Genomic DNA, 20,474 nt, shown 5'->3' with positions numbered 1-20,474 from the left:
AAACTCTGCTGTACTAAACAAACTGAGCAATCTGAATATTGTGTCAACACCCCCATCGTCAAAACGGAACTGATCTAATGAGGGGGGAAGGGGGCTTAAGACAGACGGCAGAGATTGTGCGTGTGCAATGCTTTGAATGCTCAAAATGGCTAAAGTATTGGGGTTTCTGGTGGCCACAGTTTCAGTAGCCATCTGCACGTAAGGAAACAGAACCATGATTACTTTTCTAAGGGACTCTCTGCATAGCCCCCCTCAGGAGGTTCCCTGCCCAAGTCTGGCCCAGAACTTGCTTAGCAACAGGAAGGCTAGTGCATTGTGACTCCTGCCAACCTGACCACAGTGCTCTGTCCTCTGCTGGTATCTTGCATTGCAGGGAAGTGAAGCATTTCCTGATCATAGCACAGCAGCCACTTTCTCAGCAAAGGAGAATTGCTTAATCATTATCCAGGGTTCCTGGTCTGCAATGATATAACAGTTACCAACAGCCTTTGGCAAGGCCTGGGGGAGAGGCCTCCATTGTGCCCAGAGCTTGGTCAGTGTAGGGTGAATCCTGTCCTCTCAGCTGCCAACTGCTACTAGCCAAAGAGAGGGAGTCCCCCTGTTTTTATCCCTCTGGGAGTCAGCTTCCAGCTTCCAGTCACTACAAAAGGCAGACAGGGAGATTCAGCCAGCCAGCCTTCTTTCAGGCCTAGGCTCAGACACCACTGAAAATCATTCTGGAGAGCTCCTGTTAAAATCAGTTTTTAGGTTTTGCTGGAATTGCAGAAAGCTGCCTTGGGAATCCAATTTTGACCCAAAAGGTTAAAAAAAGAAAGAGAAATATATCACATATGAATGAAAGTGAGGGTCAGAAGTATCCCAAGAGGAAGAAAAGACGTTTAGAGTGGTTGGTGTCATTCATGCTGGTCTTAGGGAGAACCTCAGTACTGTATGTTTGTGCAGTGAGGTGGACTCATGGAGCGGGAACCGCAAATCAAACGACAGGGATATTTAATGCTATTGGTTAAGTATGCATGACCCATTCTACCACTGGATCAATTGAACTGTCCAATGAGTTCAAACTTGGGATCTTGCAAGGAGCCAATCAGAGGCTCTGGAGGGGAACCAGAGACTGTATATAAGTTTGGGTGGTGTGATTCAATAAAGAACTATTCAAAACCGGCAACAAGGATGGGATGCTGAGCTGGGTATGCAGCCCCAGCTAGGCTCCCCGCCTTCTGATAAGGGAATGTTGAAATCACTCCCAACTTCCCGCTTTCTGAGAGGGGACTGTGGAGGACATCCCATCCCACCTTCCAAGCGGATCTATGCCTGCCATCAGTGCCCTTCAACTCTGCAACCAGTGATCAAGCAGAGTGGATAGTCAGGACTACGAAGGAGATGCTGACCAGCATCATCAATAGTGTGGTAGCAAAGTGAGTGGAGTAAAACTGAGTTCTTACTCCACCAGCATGTCACCATCAGCTCTGCAACCAGCCAGAACCCTGATGAGCTGTTGATAGCCCACCAGTTGGCCAAAACATTAGATCACGTCCACCCCGATCTAACTACAGATCATCCATCTCACCAGATAGAAATCACATCCCCCTGCTCTTTTGCTCCTGCAGACCCAGTCTACACCTGCAACTACACAAGCAGTCCTGTCTGGGTCCACGTCCAGTGTCCTACTAGGTGCAGTCCCTGGACGGTTGCATCTTGCTCAGAAATGTGGATCAGATGCGGCCATACCTGCTGACATCAGAGGACTCCAGCTCAGCATCCACAGTGGCCCCAGCAACAAAGCGGGAACCACAAATCAAACAGTGGGGACATTTAATGCTATTGGTTAAGCACGCAGGATCCACCTGGATCACTTAAATGGTCCAATGAGTTCAAACCAGGGATCTTGCAAGGAGCCAATTACAGGTTCTGGCAGGAACCTGGGACTGTCTATACATTTGAATGGTGGGCTATGTTTCTTAGTTAAGTTTATGCGATCTAATAAAAAGCTGATGATGCACCTTATTAAACCTGCTATTCAATATCGTCAACTTTCAAGACTTAACTCAAACCCATGACATTCAGAAAGTTGCTAGGTGCAGTGCCCTCTAATGGCCAAGATCTAAGTTGCAGATAACTCCAAAACAACCAGTTGCAAATGAAAATCGAAGGGATTTGGTGAAACTGCAAAAGACAAAAGGGAAAGCCAAACAACAAGGGTAGCCATCTCTGGGTTGGGAAATGCCTGGAGACTTTGGGAGTGGACTCAAGATTGGGAGGGATTTCTGGTGGGGAGGAATCTCAGTGAAATGTAATACTACTGCATCTATCTTCCAAAACATCCCCAGGAAACTGATCTCTTTAGACTGGAGATTAGTTATAATTCCGGGGGATCTCCAGGTCCCACAAGGACTGGTTTCCCTATGGACTATATCCAAACCAGGACACTGAAGGCATTCCGCACAACCGACAATGTAGCTAAATCTGAGAGCTATTGAAAAGCGCTGCAATCAATAGTGGCAGGTCTCGGTAACACACTCAGCCGTTTTTCTCTGAAAAAAGGCTCTCCCACTAGCGCTGTTCTTGTAACGCATAAGTTTCCGGTCTCGCCGAAATTACAACAAAGGAGGTGATATTTTTCCGCGCTTCCTCCCGCCCTTAGCCGTCAATCAAACAGAACAGCCAATTAACTGTTGTGTTCATTCTTCCCTTTAAAAACTGTTTTTTAAAAACCCGGAAACGCCTGTAGCAATGCATATTTGTTCATTCGATGTATCAGAAAGACCTTTTTCGCTGGCGTAGGAGCTGGCGCTTAATTGTTTACACGCTCTTAAAGTTAACCCCCCCCCCGGTGCAATTTCTGGCTGAAATTACGGGCAGTGTCGAACAGAGGGCTGTATTGTGCTCAAAAACTTTACAGACAATTGCTTGTGGAGGAATTTCAGCCGAAGAAGCATCGCTTTTTTGTTGCTTTTGCTGGTTTAAGGGAGGGGAATGGCAATCACGATGCCGGAAGTTTGGGTGTGAGAGATTAGGGAGGGACATGCTTGCTACCACTACATTGAGAACGCACATGTCTTTTTCTGATGTGTTGCAGGTTGTTCTCAAGAGTCTAGTGGTTTTTAAAGGGGGAATCCACTTCTGGATGATCATATCTGCCCTGCCAGAATCTGTAGTATCTAGAGTTGAAACCTCTCCTATGGTAGCCCTGCTTGAACTGATCCCAAGAACCCGTTTTACCTTCCGGCTGGTACCTAGGTAAATAATTTTGGGTCAGGAAAATGGAGGGAAAGGGCTTTTCATCCCTCTGAATAAATTGTGGAAGTGCCTTATTCTTGTCCCTCATCTCCACCAGGACCCAATATAGGTCCTCCCTACAAAACCTATCCCTTGGAAGGGGTAGGTCATAACTATGGTATTGAATGGGGATCTGCCTGCCATGCCTTAAGGCAGGGGTTATCAACCTGTGGTCCTCCAGATGTTCATGGACTACAATTCCCATGAGCCCCTGCCAGCAAATGCTGGCAGAGGTTCATGGGGATTCTAGTCCATGAACATCTGGAGGACCACAGGTTGATGACCCCTGCCTTAAGCCATAGAAGACATTTGGCTGCCATGGCTGCAAAAACCATAGTGTTCCAAAGAAGTGTCTGAATGAAGACACCTTATGAAGCTTATGAGTTCCCTTCAGCAAAGGAGGCTCTGACTCAGGAATCAGGGAAGATATCTTCCTACACCAAGCTAGGGCAGTTGTAGGCACAACTGAGGATGTGGCAGATGCCCTGATAACCATAGCCATGACTTTGTGCACTTTACATAGACCTGCATCAGACTTTCTGTCCATAATGTCTTTGAGGTATCCTACTCCATCCTCAGAGACCAGGCCAGATGACTGAAGAGCAAAAACTGGACCACCAATGGCACGAACCTGCAACATAGACTCTACATAGTCAGGATAAACAAAGGGAGTTGCTTAGTCATAAAAGGATTTTCCCACTCAGCGCAGATCTTTTTTTCAAAATACTCCAAGGGAAAAATTTCTGAGTGCATTTTTGCCTAGGGAAAAGATCTCCACTATCCCTAGGGCCATAATATTTGTCTGTCTTCTTGGTAGGAGGCTCATCTGTGCCTCTAATATAAAATAGAGAGGGATTTGTTCAACAGAAACTGAAAGTCCTCAGCATTAAAGAAATGTTCTGTTTGCTGAGGAACCTCAACTGGTTCCACATCCTCTCCATCTGTGATAAATTCACCCTGTTCACACTCTCCGGATGTAACCTCCTCTTCTGAGGACTCAGACTGTCTAGGCGGGTTATAGTGAGTCCTCTTATGAGCTGCCTTAGTCAGCCACCTTCCCTGGTGTTGTGCAGGGAAAGAAGGACCTTTATCCCCCTGAGCACAGGGGACCAGTGAAGAGGATCTGGAACAATCAACTCTGCTGAGCATAGGCAAGTGCTGAGGACAAAACTTAGCATTCTCAGCCTGCATCGAATTTTGCAGATAAATTAAAAACTCAGGAGGCAAATTAAACTGACCCAGGGTAGGGCCACTATCTTGATCTGACATACCTGTGGCTCCCTGAAGTTCCTGGTTGTCAGAGTGCTGGAGCCCTTCCGAACTGGTGCTGTTCTTGCTCCATGGGCTCTGCTTGACTCGCTTTGCCTCTTGCCACGGCTGCATCGGACCTGGGCTCTGCTGGCCCTCTGTGAACTGTAGGCATCTGTCCCTTCTCAGAAGAAAACAAAGGCATCCTCATGCTTTGAATCCACCACTACACACTTTCAAACACAAAATGGCCACCAGAACAACAGAGTGTGGGAACACTCCATACACCTCCTCAAAAGCTCTCAATCACAGCAACAGAAGACCAGAAAAATCAAAATATAGGCAAGAATAGGAATGGAGTGGAGAAGGCTAGTAAGCAGGAAGAAGCAAATTGAAGGAATTAACGGAAAGAGAAAAGAGAGACATCTAATCTGTGCTCCCTCCTCCCAATCCTATATTAGATTTTTTAGGGGCTAGCAGGTTAGTGACCACCATGGTTTTTAACCATTTTAGGAGTCAGTTTTTAAGAATCTGTATTAACGTATGTCTGGATATGTTTTAATGAGGTTTTAATGGGGTTTTAATGGACTGTTGTAACCTGCCACGAGCCTATTATGAGAGTGGCGGGCAATAAGTCGAACAAACAAACAAACAAATAAATGACTGCTCTCCTTCTTGAGGTAGGAAAGAGCCAGACTGGAGGTGCATAGTGTTCCCCACCAGAAGACTGGAAATTCAATTTGTCCTGCCTCCCACAAAGTGTGGTGGGAACCACCCACCGAGATGTCCTCCTGTCTCAGAAGGAGAATAGTTTTATTAAGAAGAGAAACAAATTTTGTGAGTAAGAGAGGAGAGTGATAGTCCTAAGAGTCTGACTAACATTCTCTGGAGAGAAACAGGCAGGATGTGTGCTCAAAGGAGCAAGAAGTCTCCATCAGGACCAATCAGGACACAGGAGGAAATTAGTTGAAAATATCTGGAAGTTCCAAATGGTAACTACATAACTTCTCCAATGCCCCCTGTAGTATATTCTCATGTCATGAAATCATGCAAAATATAGATCTCGTATATTCCACCTCCATAAGTGAGAAGAATACCTCTAGCAACTCACAATAACAACACAGAAAGAAGTCCTTTCCAAAAGGCAGAACCAGGGACAGGAACAGAGCTAGCTTTTGAATGAGACAGTCATTTGATGCATATATGTTGTATGCATATATGGCTCATGGATACTTTTTTGTCATGCATCTGGGATTTCTAGGTGATTGGTTAGAGCATTTAACACTCACACACAAGTAACAAACCAAAAGTTAAATGTATGAATGTTTTGATTACGCTAAACTGATACAGGAACACAGAAACTGGAAATGTAATGTAAGTAATGCAACATGTAGGAACGATGGCAACAATATGTTGCAGAAAACGGCTACAGTGCTGGTTTCACAAAATGAGAGAAGCACAGTAAGTTAAAGTAGCAAATGCCTAGTTTTGTCAGGACAAATAAAATCCAAGATCTCCATCTCCTTCGTTTGTTTAGATGGGAACTGCCAGCACCTGTTTAGCAAAGATGCACATCAGAATTCAATGTCTGAGATGTCCTCTAGGTAGGACCTGGAGATTTTTTTTTCATTTATTTATTTTATTTATTGGATTTTCATACCTCCCATTCTTTGCAGCTCTGGGCGGTTTACATTGAACATTGTACAGTCTGTAACATCGTACAACTTTCTGTAAAACATTATAACAGCTCAATACATCGTGATCCTCCAGAATCTCCACTCTACAGAGATCAGTTTCCCTTGAGGAAATGGACACTATGGAAATGTATCCCATAGATCTCCATCCCCAAATCTCCAGTAGTTTCCCAATCTGGATCAGGCAAGCCTAAAGCACACCCAGGTTTATGTGCATTTCCAAGTATAGCCACTAGGAACAGTATAGCTTCTCCTGAAAGCCACACACTCCGCAGTCCTACTCATATGGAAAGAAATCTCATAGTGTTCAGTAGGATTTACATGTTGGTTCAGATTATAGAATTCAGGGGAACTTCTTTGTTATGTTTCATATCTGAGAATTGAACTGAACTGCTAAGTTTCCAGTAAGGCACAGTGTGTGCATGGTAGGCCTTCATATTCATATATTCCCACTCTCATGACGGGAGTTCATAGTCTGAGGAAGAGTGCTTGCACTCAAACGCTCATGCCTTGAATAAATCTTTGTTGGTCTTAAAGGTGCTATTGGACTCTGATTTTATTGAAATCCAGATAAACTGTCCATGGCATTCCCCTGATCAAGCAAGGTAGTCACTTTCATAAAAAAAGGGATAAGGTTGGTCTGACATGACTTTTTCTTGTGAAACCCATGCTGAGTCTTAGAAATCACAGCTTTCAGTTCCAGCTGCTCATGGACTGAGTGTTTGATTATTTGTTCCAAAATTTTGCCAGCTACAGATGTCAAGTTCAGATGGTTCAATAGTTACCCAGATCCTCCTTTTTCCCTTTCTTGAAGATGGGGACAACATTCGCCTGCCTCCAATCATCTGACACCTCACCTGTTCTCCAAGAAGTGTCAAAAATAATGGACAGAAGTTCAGAGAATATATCTGCAAGTTTTTTTTAGTACCCTTGGATGCAATTAATCTGGCCCAGAAGATTTTGTTTCATTTAGAGAAACTAGGTGTTTGTGTCCTTGGAGGTCTTAATGTCCTCATACTGAATGGTGCTTGTGGAGTAGGATGCTCAGGTGCAAAGTGGCAGGGCATTGCTTCAGACGACCCTCCCATCGCTGCCTGAATTTCAAAGGCTCATCCTCTTCTCACTCTCTTATCTCAAAGCTGTTTCCACTGGCCACTCAGTCTAAATACCAGATGTCTGCCTTGGGTGTTTTGGCACTCTGTATATCAAAAGGAACTGTATTGCTCTTTCTGTGTGAATTAATGTTCCTGCCAAATGCTGCCCCAATGCCCCCCTCACCTAGATAAGGTATATCTGCTTTGCCCTGTCTCTCTCTCAAGATTCCTGCTTTGAGCTTATGTGATGTGCTGATACTTGTTCTGATTCTCCAAATAAAGACTTTTACTTAAAGCTTCATCCCGAAGCCCGAGAGTGATGTCTGGGATGCGAGTCTGCAGGGTCTCAACCGCCTGGTTCCTGACAGTTGGGCTCCGAACTAAGTGTAGTCTCTGCTGGTGGTTTATCCCATCTTTGTTAGCAGTGTTACATTTGTGGGTTCATGGAAGAAACGCCAGAACTAGTGGGCCTATGAACAGCAAACGCTGGCAGGGGCTCATGGGAATTGTAGTCCATGGACATCTGGAGGACCACAGGTTGACTACCCCTGTTGTAGAAGACAACAAGACTCAAGGTTGGTCTTTGGCAGATCTACATCCGCAACACAGCCCACCTCTCAATGGCCTCTTGCAGGATAGGAAGGTTCAGGGAAAACAGGAGGTCAGAGGGCTCCAATAGACAAATTCATGGATGGGCATTGTTTCCCCTGCTTATCACCACCACCATCCTGCCTCAACATTCAAGGGCCAGCCCTGCCCTGCCACCCCAGGATGGCTGTGTGTGCTGCACATCTGGGGTGTTAACCGCAGGCTGTTTCATTCCCTCCGGGGGTCCATCTCCCAGCAAAGGAAGCAGCGAAGGAGGCGATTCTGTGCGCCCGTGTGCAGGACAAAGCGCCCTCGGGGCCCTGGCCTCGGCTCCTGAGCCCAGCAGCGGCAAGGCTTGCCTTTGTACTCCTGCCCAGGATGGAGCTGCACTGGACCAGGGCGGGGAAGAGCCAATGAGGCGATTGCCGGGCCCAAGCGCTCCCTCCCCTCCGCTCCGGCTCCCCGAGTCATTGAGAGGCACCCGGGCAGGCGCGCAGCCACATTGTAGCCGCGCTGACTAGTCGCACGGCTCGGCCTGCACCATTCCAGCCTGCCGGAGGGGGGGGGAGGCGCGTGGCTCTGCAGCCGCCTCGGGGCACGCCCCCCGGGGGGACACGCGCGGCCCAGGGGCCCTTTCTGGAGCGCTGCCCTCGCGCGCCCTGCTTGGGGCCGGACCGGGTGTCTGGCTGGAGCGAGCGGCTGGGCGGCGGCGGCGGCGTCCCCACCCCGTTTCTCCCCCTCGCCAGTGCCGCAGTGGCCGGGTCTCTCTCCCCCCCTTCCCCTTCCCCGTCAGCGCAACCGGGCCGAGGAGAAGGGCGAGTTTGCGGCTTGCTCGGCTTCTGGAGGCGGCGGAGGGGCCATGGCGGCCACCGAGATAGCGCGCCAGGTGGTGAGTGCGGGCGGGCGGCGGGCGGGCGGGCGGTGGGCCTCCCTGGGGTGGCCGAGCTCCGTCCTCGCCGCGGCTGCCCCAGCCCGGCGCCTGGCGTGCGTCCGCCTTGCGAGCGAGGATGCCGGCTCTCCGGAGGGCGAGGCAGAGGCAGCGGCAGCGGCCGGGATGGGTGGCTGGCCGCGGGTGGGGCTTCGCCTTGCAGAGCCGGGCGTTCGGGAGGGAGGGCTGGCGACGGGGCGATCATGTCCGCCTGGTTTCCGCCGCACTGGCCGATGCTGCTGGTGGGAGAGAGCCGCGGGCGGGCGGCGCTGGAGGTGACTTTCTCCGGTTGGGAGCGCCGAGGGCCCTTCGCTCGCGCCCTTTTGTCAGGCCGGCTGGGGCGGCGGGGGGGGGGGGGATCGGAGGCGGCTTCCGCGGCCGCAGCGAGGGAGGGCTTCGTCGGGGGTGTGCCGGGGAAGGCTCGGATGCGCTAGAAGCGCGATTGGGGAGGAGAGGAGAAGGATGTGGGTTCGAAGGAGGGCATCCGATGTCTTGCAGGGGACTCTTTGCAGGCTTCGCCTAAGCACGGTGGGAAGCAAGGAGATGGACACAACTTTTTTTGTTGGGGGGTTCGAATATGGGGTAGTTAAGGATGGTTTTTGGAGAAACCTTAAGTCAGATTTCAGGTGGTCCTTTGGGATGCCCTTCATCTTGTATCCTGGTTAAACGGTGATTGGGAAATGTAGTTTCCAGGGGGGAGGACTGTGTTTGATTAACATTTATTTTTACTGGTGATGATAGTCAAGGACCAAAGTAGGCACCGTCACATGGTGTTTGGATTGGAAAGCGTTCCCAGGCAGATCAAATCTCCATGATGTTAAATACACTTCTCCCTATATGAATTTACTCTGGTGAAACAGAACATTGAAGCGTTTCCCAATATCACACACATACACAAAAGGGAGGTTTCCCCCCAAAACTGTAGGAGTGGAAGCTTTTGTCTCCACGCAAGCTCCAAAAGGTCCAGCGCTCACCTGCTCCTTGTCACGTGTGTCTTTCTCTGCTACAATGAAAGGAAGCTACACAAGCACTTCAGAGGCAAGGGATGGATCCGTCTCTTTGTGCTCAGAATGAACTGAGAGACCTTACGGGCTCGGGAGCCGGTGAATTCATTGAGGTTTCCCATTCCTTTTGATGAGGAAAAGGATCTCCAGCTTTGCTGACCCACCTTACAGAAAAGGGAACTTGTAATATTAGTAACATCTGTGTGTGTGTGTTTAAATAGGTAGGTTTTCTGCCTTATATCAGTGGGTTGCACTGGGTGTCTGGCCCGAATGAGGCGGTTTCAGGTATTGCAAGGAACATAAGTTTTGTTAATTCAACAGATACAAACCAAGAATTTCACCTACGTTGTTGACCACTTACTCGATTAGTTCCAGAATGTGCAATTGATTGCATTAAAAAAAATAATAACAGCTTATATTTTGGTTTGGAATGGTTGAGACTAGAGTTCAAATTCTTGCTTGCAACCTGAAGCTCACTGGGAATGTTTGGACATGTTACGTTGGCTGTCTTTGCCCTGTGGAGTTTTGAGGATGAAAGACTTCCCACCTTTTGCCTTGAGATCCTGGCTGGGCTGTAGGCTGGGAAACCAATATGGTTGAAACAACCTTAATATAGACATATTTGGCAGACATTCATTTGCATGCAGGAAGGATCAGTGGTAGAATACGCCCTGTGCTTATGTAAGGTCCCTGGTTCCCCCTGTGGTGAAAGAGGACAGTTCCTGGGACTCTGGACCACAGCTGCCAGGCCGAACCTGCACAACTGGACCAAGATGGCCAGTGCCAGGAAGACAGTTTCTTATATATATCAGATTTCTAAATGAGCAAACCATCTGGTTTTCAACTCAATATATTTTAATGCCAATTTTAAAGTCTCCCCTGAACGCAAAAAGAAAGCAATTTCTGAAAGAAGTAGTCAGACTGCTTCAACAATCTTAACAGGAAAGGAACAGGATCTGTATTCAGTCTCTAATATGTCCTTTTGCAGCCAGATGTTGCATTTCGAAAGTCGGACTTGAACGGCGTTCAAGAAGAGTGCATACACGAATTGAAAATGCAGTAGAACTCTAGATGAATTTTGCTAGGGTTTGTCTTTCTTTGATGGTCATTACAGGCAATGTGAAACTATTAGATCCCGTAGCCTTTAATACCCTGTGGTACATTTTCCACAAGTGTCTGGTACTTCTTTATATCTAGGGTTTCGCTGTGATTCAGCTTATTCTGTCTGTGGGCAGCAGAGTGCAGAGCTGTTCCACTGGAGTCCAGCATGGTGTCCCTCCTCCTCCAGGCCTCTTGCTGCTGGGTGTGTTCATAAAGGCCCCAAACATTAACTTCCTTTGTATCTCCTAGAACAGGGGTAGTCAAACTGCGGCCCTCCAGATGTCCATGGACTACAATTCCCAGGAGTCCCTGCCAGCGGTTCATGGGAATTGTAGACCATGGACATCTGGAGGGCTGCAGTTTGACTACCTCTGTCCTAGAAGATCTTCTATTGCTTTCCTCTGCTTCTGCCAGAAGTAGCCACGCATGGAGTATTGCTTTTATTTATTTCATTTATATCTCACTTTTCTCTTCATTGGGAAACCCAGGTGGCTTACAACAATCCCCTCTTCATTGTAGCCTCACAGCAACTCTGTGAGGGTAGGTTAGGCTGAGAGTGGAGATTTGAATTTCGGTGCCACAATGAGGAATGAGTTCCTGGAGGTTTCAAGACGAGGTGCAGAAGAAGAATATCCTGGTCACTATGCCACATGCCCAGTAGAATAACTGTGTGGTATCTGGACAGCGTGGAGAGTAAGGAGATTCTTACAGAAGCAGTTTCACTCTTTGCATGAGAAATGGGTTTTAGTCCTCTCCCAACACTTGTTGGCAGCAGAATAATTTTTGTAAAAATAGAACGCCTTTAAAAAAACCCTGATATATTAAACACACTTTTCCTTGCATTGTACATCCCTGGGCGTATTTCACATGCTTCAGCAACCTTTTATGGATTGTAACAAGATTTGGTGGCTGCTTCCAGGCAAATTAGAATTATTTGACTGTTCTAATGTATGTGGCTTTTGACAAACAAGAATTTAGCACAAACGAGAGAACATATTCATTCTGTGGGGATGACTCGTTACCTTTCTTAGGCCTAGGCTGGAGAAATTACACTCTGAGTAACTGGCCAGTGTAAAAGATGGAGAGTACTTTATGGTTGCCATGGGAACACTACCCAAAATGGCTTCTCCCAGAGGCAAGTGATGCCTGCATCATCTGTAATGTGTAAAAAGGCATCTTGTCACTTGGGCTCACAGACTGCAGACATGCTTGTGTTCCTAGTGCCTTCTGTGAGGAGTGCAGAACTTGTAGTTTGCTGGCCCACAAGGAATTTTTTTGCTGCAGGGGAAGCCATTTTGAGCAGTGCCACAATGTGTGCCTGGGTACCACTTCACTAAAGAGCCAGAACTGAGCATGACCATGAAGTAAGATGTAACAGCTGAAAGTGACAGACTTGGTGCATCATTAAGACCAGCAAAGTGGGAGGTGGCTTTGGCTCCTGGGGCACACTGTACCCAGAAATCCTTTTGTGCATTGAAATACTCTCTACAGAAATGCGGGCAGCCTTTTTCAACCTTTTGACCATGGAGGAACCGCTGAAATATTTGTCAGGCTTAGAGGAACCCCAGAAGTGGTGACCTGCCCCTTAAAAGAAGTGGGCACAGAAGTAAGGTGTGGGAGCCAACCAATCAGGCCTATAGAGCAACAGGGGAAGTGGGCTTCAGTGACATATAGTGATGTCAGCAGCGATCTGAACTTCTGGGAAAGGCTGCATAACCCCTGGGCAGTTCTCACGGAGCCTTAGGGTTCCCCAGAACCCTGATTGGGAATCTCTGTGTGAGAGGATCCTCAGCCACAATGGGATCTTGAAGGTGAATGAGTCTTTCTGTGGCATTTGTATGCAACAGATACAATGTTCCAGCTGTATATCTTCAAACAATAGGTGTTGGGGACCAAAAGAATGGAACACTGATTCCTTCGTGCTCTGCTTCTGAGTTCTCAGAGGCCGAATACTGTCGGAAACAGGATACTACCCTAGCTGGCCCCTTGACTTATATTTTGAATGGGTAAATATGCCCATGTGTAGGCTGGAGTTCTCTGGTGAACAGGGCAGGTGAGCTGGCTAACAACTATTTTTGAAAAATGCATCCATTCCCCACTCTTAATTGCACCTAAAGTCAGCAGTAACTGAAGTTTGTTATTGCTGGAACGTCTGAATAATGGTCTTAGTTTTTGAATGGATCAATTCTGTCAAAATAAACCAGTAAAGGTGACACGCTGAGTAGTGAAAGAAGAGTTTCTTTTTTTCCATCAACAGGATAAGTCTTTTTTTAGTTTAGAAAGAAAAGCTTAAAGATGTTTCCCAGTCAAGTGATTGTATCTTCCTAATTTAGTTTAAGCAGGGAGGAAAGCTTTTGAAGTCCACAGGCTACAACATCATTTCAGAAATGTTGCATATGCATTAATTTCTACAAATTAACCTGAGTGTTTCCTTTTGTGCGTGGGCCTGCTCACTTGGCACTTACACAAGACTGCATACACCTTTCTTCTCAGTTCTCCTGCCCTTATTTCAAGGGAGACCAAAGCATTATTTACGGTTCTGCTTGCAGAAGCTAGTTTTTTTCTGTGAGAGAATGAAAGCAGGTCTTATGAGATTATGAAAGCAGGTCTGATGGATTTTTTCCCCGAGAATCCCATTTTTAAATGAGCGAGGGATGGCTCCACAAATAAAGTACCTTTCTGTGGGTTCTATTTCAGACTGAAGATGTTGGGTACTTGGTTCTAGTTTTCATGTGAATGTGGAGGGGAGCATCTTAAGAATAGGTTCCTGTGTTCTGCTTAGCAAGGACTTTTTTTTGGGGGGGGGTGCACTTGTGGTGCAGAGAAAAGTAAGATATTAAGTAGAGGTAGGGTGCTGCCCTGACACCATGTATTATGGCAGGGGTGGGCAAACTGTGGCCCTTCCAATGTCCATGGACTACAATTCCCATTTGCTGGCAGGGGCTCATGGGAATTGTAGTCCATGGTAATCTGGAGGGCCGTCGTTTGCCCACCCCTATATTATGGGGAGGGGTTACTGCAGACCGTGGTTTATTTATTTGTTTGTTTGTTTGTTTGTTTATTTGTTTATTTGTTTATTTATTTATTTGTTTGATTTCTATACCGCCCTTCTATATGGCTCAGGGCGGTTTACATACAACATGGGGGATACATGGAACAAATTAATACATAACATAAACAAATACAACAACAACAACCCAATAACGCAATTTCAGTGATAAACAATACAACAGGAATGGAACCCAGCCAAGGCCCCTGAGAGGACAGACTGGTTCAGGCCATGGAGGGATGTCTGAGGGGGGACCTGTGCTCGGTCTCAGGCAAATGCTTGGTGGAGGAGCTCCCTTTTGCAGGCCCTGCAGAATTTTGGGAGTTCGGGCAGGGCCCTGATCTCTTCAGGGAGCTCGTTCCACCAGGTGGGGGCTAGGACAGAAAAAGTTCTGGCCCTCGTTTAAGACCGACCTGCTTCTTTGGGGCCAGGGATCACTAGCCAGTTGGCATTATATTTGACCTTTCTCACTGAGGATCAAGGCAGATTACTCAAAACAATAATCAAATAGCATGAGAGATCTAATAAACAATGTAATAGGGCTAGGACTGGAAACACTGCAAAAACTTTGTTGCAGTATCAGACATTTATCTTTTATTTATTTATTACACCTATATACCGCCTTCCCCTGAGGCTCAGAGCAGTTTACGTGAAATGTCAGAAAATGAAATACAGAAAATGAAATTATAAAATGTAGAAAACAATGCAGTAAGATAGATAATATGAACCTGCAAACATTTGCAGGTGGGGATTATGCTCTCCCATCCCTTCCTGCCTGCCAAGCATTCCGTCTCCCCACTGATGTGTCCACTTGGTTGTATGTCCCCCTTCCCATTATTTGGCCAAGCTGGCCAGCCATCATTCCTCCTTGCCCACCTGCCTGTGTTCAGTGATGCCCCCTCAGCAGCTGGGGCAGGGGAGATGAGGCTCCCGTTCTTCCTTCCTTACCCATTCCCAATGGTGGTCTGGAGGAGACACTTCCCTGCATGAGCACAGACAACTGCTGTCTGTTTTGAATTTTTCTCCCCTAGACCCCATCTATTTTTGAGGTTTGGGTGTTTTATGCAGAGCTGGGAGGGAGAAAAATCCATCAGTGTGACCCAAATAAGTAGATTTAAGTATCCACTGCTGGAGCCATATTGACTGTCAGGTGGATCGATAACTGGTTGACAGATCGTACCCAGAGGGTACTTGTTAATGGTTCAGCATCCTCTTGGAGAAGAGTGACAAGTGGAGTTCCCCAGGGATCTGTCCTGGGTCCTGTGTTGTTCAACATATTCATAAATGATTTGGATGAGGGATTAGAGGGGATATTTATTAAATTTGCAGACAGTACTAAACTGGGAGAGGTAGCAAACACAACTGAAGACAGAATCAGGATGATCTGGATAGGCTCGAGAAGGGGGCTAAACTGAATAAAATGAAGTTCAGTAGGGACAAATGTAAAGTTCTGCATTTAGGGAGGAAAAACTAAACACACCAATATAAGATGGGGGAGACTTGTCTTGGCAGTAGCATGTGCAAAAAGGATCTAGGAGTTTTAGTAGGCCATACATTGAACATGAGTCAGCAGTATGACTTGGTGGCTAAGAAGGCAAATGGGATTTTGGGCTATATCAAACGGAGTATCGTGTCCAGATCATGGGAGGTGATGGTACCCATTTACTCTGCTCTGGTTCAAGTGGGTAGCAGGTTACAGTGGATGAGCAATAGGTTTGTGAGTGTCCTGAATAGTGCGGGGGGTTGGACTAGATGACCCATAAGATCCCTTCCAACTCTGTTATTCTGTGATTCTATGACTGTCAGATTTGTTGATAAAATCTACACAGTGGCGCTAACAAAAGCCCTGTTCTCTTTATAAAGGTGCTTTTCTGAATAATTCTGTTGCATCATTGCCCATTTTATGATTGGTTTAAAATTACATTCTGCTGTTGCATGGTAGGATCAAGCCCTGAAAACAGTATCAAAACTGCAGTAGGTCAAGTACACCCCTCCTCTCTTAGCTCCATAAAGCATCAGACCCACCCAGTATAGAATGGTCAGACTTATAGTCAGGCCCCTGTGCTGGGCTTTCTGATTGGTCTCTCCCCTTGTTCCCTGCTCTGCCCTTTCTGTGATTTCCTTGCAAAATTCAGGAAAAGAATCTTGAGAGTTTCAGCACAATTTTATCTTTATTGCTGGGGAAATCATATTTATTTCTGTCTTCTGGACTGGTTTAAGGAAAGTGTTACTGGGAAACTATCCAGGAACTTATGATCCCAGTGCCTTTTGTCAAGGATTTTAAAGAGAACTCAGTAAGAGCAGTTGGGCTCTGTGAGTTCAGATGGCGTAGCCTCTTCTGGGATGCCAGAGGCCTCAACAGGCATATCAGGATAATAACAAGACTCCCAGGATATGCATTTTTGTTTTTCACTAGTGGCTAGTAATGTAGAAGGCCTCTCCAATCTAATTTCCTTGTTCCATCCTCAGATGAATTTACTGATGTTAGAAACAAGAGGGGAAGAGAAAGCGGAAACTGAAGCCCACCTCAAGCCACAGCAAAACAACATGTGTATCTTACACGGGATGTTTGCTATTACAAAACAGCGTTTTCCCATTGTAGAAGTCAGGGACACTCATACACTCCTTTCTTCTGTTAAAAATTGCCACATTCACATACAGAGAGGCTTGCTCACAGGAAGTGAAGTTACATGGGTAGTCTCTTTTCTTGCTTGACAATTAATTGAAATGTTTTGCCTCCAATAAACTAACTGGTTGTTTTAGCTTTATGTATCTTTAGCTTCATGTATCTTTTTATAACGCTGGAGGGCGTCACCCCAAGGGTCAGACATGACTCGGTGCTTGCACAGGGGATACCTTTACCTTTACCTTTTTAAAAAGCTACCTGGCATTTGGTTACCCTCTGTTTGGAAGAGCCTGTACTTAGCAGTCCTTTTTTCAAAAAGGATGCTGTGGATCAATACCGCTTGAAGTTCTCAGTTACTTATAGACTTTTCCAGAAAGAGCCAGTTTAGCATAGCGGTTAAGAGTGGCAGCCTCTAATCTAGAGAAACAGGTTTATTTCCCCACTTCTCATCCACATGCAGCCCTCTGGGTGACCTTGGGCCAGTCACAGTTCTCTCAGAGCTCTCTCAGCCCCAACTACCTCACAGAGTGTCTGTTGTGGGGAGAGAAAGGGTAAATGATTGTAAGCCACTTTGAGATTCCTTCAGGTAATAAAAAGCGGGATACAACCCCAGCTCTTCAGCTCTTCTCAGATGCTGGGGTCAGGGCAGTTACCTGGATCTTGTGTAGGGCTTTCTGGTCACCGCTGCAAAGACAAGATACAAAGGAAGGAATGGGGTTTTAACCACTTGGGCCCATGTCCCCAAACCAGATGCAGGAAAGATGATACTCACAGAAGTGACTGTTTGATCAGCAAAGTGTGAAACTAGAAGACTGGTTGTCTACCCCCGTTTAGAGATTCCACCCCTGCTGCACTGTCCTTAGGAGCTCCTTCAAGGCTGGAGATAACTTTTACATTACATTGGCCAGAGCAGAGCTTCAAATGTACACTGAAGAAACAAAGAACACATGAGAGAAAGGAGGGGCGTTAAAGGTTGAGGATCTGGCATGGCTAACATCCATCCAGGAGGAAGCTGGAGAAATTGGTATGGCACATGACAAACATAAATAAAATCATACAGAATTTGATACCACTCTAGTTGTAGAGCCTATGGCAGTGTTTCCCAACTGGGGGTCTGCGAGGGAGGGGTTGGAAGGGGTCCCTGGCATTTTTCTTGCTTTCTTAGCGAGGTTTGGGAACCATGAGAGGTTTAGTCCATTGATGGTTTTCCCAGCTTGGAGGGGTTAGAGCCTGCTTACTTATTCCCAACTGCCTACTGTCTCTTCCCCACCCACAGTCCTTGTCAAGCCTCCTTGTTTATGCTCCTTGGAGAATGTTCCTTTCCTACAGCGCTATCGAGAAGTTCTGTTTTTTTGCCTAGAACTGTGAGCTTTGGGAAGGAAAGGGACCCAGGGTTTGTGTGGGCAGGGTGGCGGGGGGGGGGAGAGATACAGGAGGCTGGCTCTTAATAGCCCATAGCCCCTCCTGCTGCTCCCTCTCCTATTGCATGCCCTAATTGCAAGGAAGAAAGTAGGGAGTCCCACCTGGGGGCATCCTTGAGCCCGTGTGGCACAGTGTCACTGAGTCCACCCTCCAAAGCAGGCATTTTCTCCAGGGGAACTGATCTCTGTCATCTGGAGATGAGCAGTAATTCCAGGGGATTCTCAGGTCCCACCTGGAGGCTGGCATCCCTAGCTGAGAGCTACTATACCTGTATCCAGAGCAAGGACTGTGCACAGCCTGCATAAGGATTCCTTTCTTTCCAGGTTTCTCTTTGCCCTGGCAGCCATTTCTGACCTTGAGAAAATATATTCTCAGGTTCTAGGATTGCCAACCTCCTGGAGAGGAAGCTAAAATCTACAATTACTTTTCATTGTTTGTAATCTGCCTTGAGTCTCAGTAAGAAAGTTGAAGTATAAATGACAATAATGCTACTAATAATTCATAAATAGAGACAGCTGCATCATATGAAATATAACTGTAGAGTTTGCAAATACAGCTCCTTTTAGCTCACCTTTAAAGTGACTCCTTTGTGTGAAAATGCAAGACCCCCAAACCCCCTTTCCCTTCCATTACAGGGAGAAAAATCCTTGGCTATCTGTTATCTGTTATCTTAAAGTGCCTTGCATCAAAGTGCTAACTGGTATAAAGACCGTTTACGCACTGGAGGTTTCATGCCAGGCTGCAGGCTGGAGTTTTAGTCGTGGCAGGTTGCCCCACCTCTTCCTGCACCCACATGGGGGAGCATTTGGCCCGGTGCACCTCATCCGCCCCTAATTTGTGTTCTTGCATGGAAGCTGGAGCAGTGAAGTTCCCAGTGCATAAACGGTCAAACTGTGTATGCATGACTACAGCTGTTATAAACATAATTCCTGGGATAGAATAACATGAAACACCCTTTGTTTGTAAATATCACACCACTGTTGTATTTGCCATATTTGGGTCCACTTTTTATGACTGGCAACCAAGTTGGTTGTCACAAAATGAGATTTACAATATATAGAAGTCCTGAGATGGACTGAGATGCTGAAAGAAATAGCATGGTATCTTTGGAAGGAAGCACTTATATACAGGACATTCAAAATAGAATGCTGTATTCCTCTGATGTTGTTTTAACATGCATTTCTTTAAAATTGTCTTAGGGCGAAGGCTGCCGTACTGTTCCTCTTTCTGGCCACGTAGGATTTGACAGTCTGCCTGACCAACTGGTTAATAAATCGGTTTGCCATGGTTTCTGTTTCAACATCCTCTGTGTGGGTGAGTACTTATTTTTTTTACCCCTGCTGCTTCCATTTTTGGGAAACCCTGATGCCAAAAGTGGGTCTCTTTGTGCTGCTCAACATCACATGTAGGTAAACCAGATGAACAAGTAAGTCGTTGATTTATCTAGAAAACATATCCTGAATCATCTGATTAAGTTTAATGCCAGATGAATAAGGTTCACGGTCTTTTGGGGAAGTCTGAAGATGATGGGATGGAATGAAGTCTGTATCGCTGGGCACATGAATGGCCAAAATGGAGAGCTTGATATTGAAGGCCTGTAGGGGTCCAACTTCCAAATACTTACTATGATGTTTCTGCCTGTGGCAAGGTGGAAAAGAATCTAAATAACCTTGTTTTAAGCCTGTAACTAACAGAACAAAAAGAAATCTACAGGTTTTGTCAAGCATGTTGCTGTTTTATGTACAAGTTCATCTGCTCCATTTAGGTCATACAGGTGATCATGATGGAAGGGATTGCAGGGACAAATATTTCTCCATTAAAAAAAATCAATTGATATAGAAAACTAACCTGCAAAGGAGAAGACTAGTTTTCTGCAGGGAGAGAGTGGGGGGAAAGCCTTTTTGTACTAGGATCTGGGAGAATGAAGGTGAACTTGAGTCAGTTATTCTTTCTCAGCCTAACCTACCTCAAAAGGTTATAATGAAGAAAAAATGGAGAAGAATGACACTCAGGAAGATGGGATAAAAAGGTGCTTAATATTAAATACATCTTGGTTGGCCAAACAGCATCTGGTTGGATGGGATGCAAAATAGACATCAAAAAGACATGCAGATTGATGCTAATGTTTCTGTTTATACTGAATACGTCTGACATCTCCAAGTTGGTCAGTGGTACAATTCTCATTTTTATTTGTCCATTATATATTTTTTTGTTTTCTTTTCAAACAAAAATTGTCTCCCCATATGGCTCACCTCAATACAAAGGCCCAGACCAGTTGAGCAACAGGAGCTGAATGTGAAATTGACAGCTATTTCAATTACATGGATAATAAAGGAGGCAAATGAATAACCATATGCAAATAATCAATGTTTGTGTGCATCTGTTTTTAAATAGCAAATGAGAGAAGTGTCAGCCTACCTTGAGAAAGGGGGTTGAAAACACCT

At 46.1% G+C, this 20,474-nt stretch overlaps 1 protein-coding gene across 4 annotated transcripts in view; it reads left to right on the top strand.

The window, feature by feature from the left end:
* Positions 1 to 8,465: 8,465 nt before the first annotated feature.
* The window catches only part of SEPTIN6 (septin 6), a 45,423-nt gene continuing 33,414 nt past the window's right edge, over positions 8,466 to 20,474 (top strand). For 2 of the 4 annotated variants that reach the window (XM_077307407.1, XM_077307409.1), the window contains exons 1-2: positions 8,466 to 8,789; positions 19,230 to 19,344. In XM_077307407.1, the coding sequence (XP_077163522.1) occupies positions 8,760 to 8,789; positions 19,230 to 19,344 (145 nt within the window). In that variant the 5' untranslated portion in view covers positions 8,466 to 8,759. The remainder of the gene's footprint in view (positions 8,790 to 19,229; positions 19,345 to 20,474) is intronic. The other 2 variants (XM_077307408.1, XM_077307410.1) reach the window with 2 other exon arrangements.

This window comes from Paroedura picta, chromosome 13 (assembly GCF_049243985.1).
Source record: "Paroedura picta isolate Pp20150507F chromosome 13, Ppicta_v3.0, whole genome shotgun sequence".
Classification (NCBI taxonomy): Eukaryota; Metazoa; Chordata; class Lepidosauria; order Squamata; family Gekkonidae; genus Paroedura; species Paroedura picta.
The sequence above is the reverse complement of the archived record's forward strand: the minus strand, read 5'-3'. Positions and strand labels throughout refer to the sequence as shown.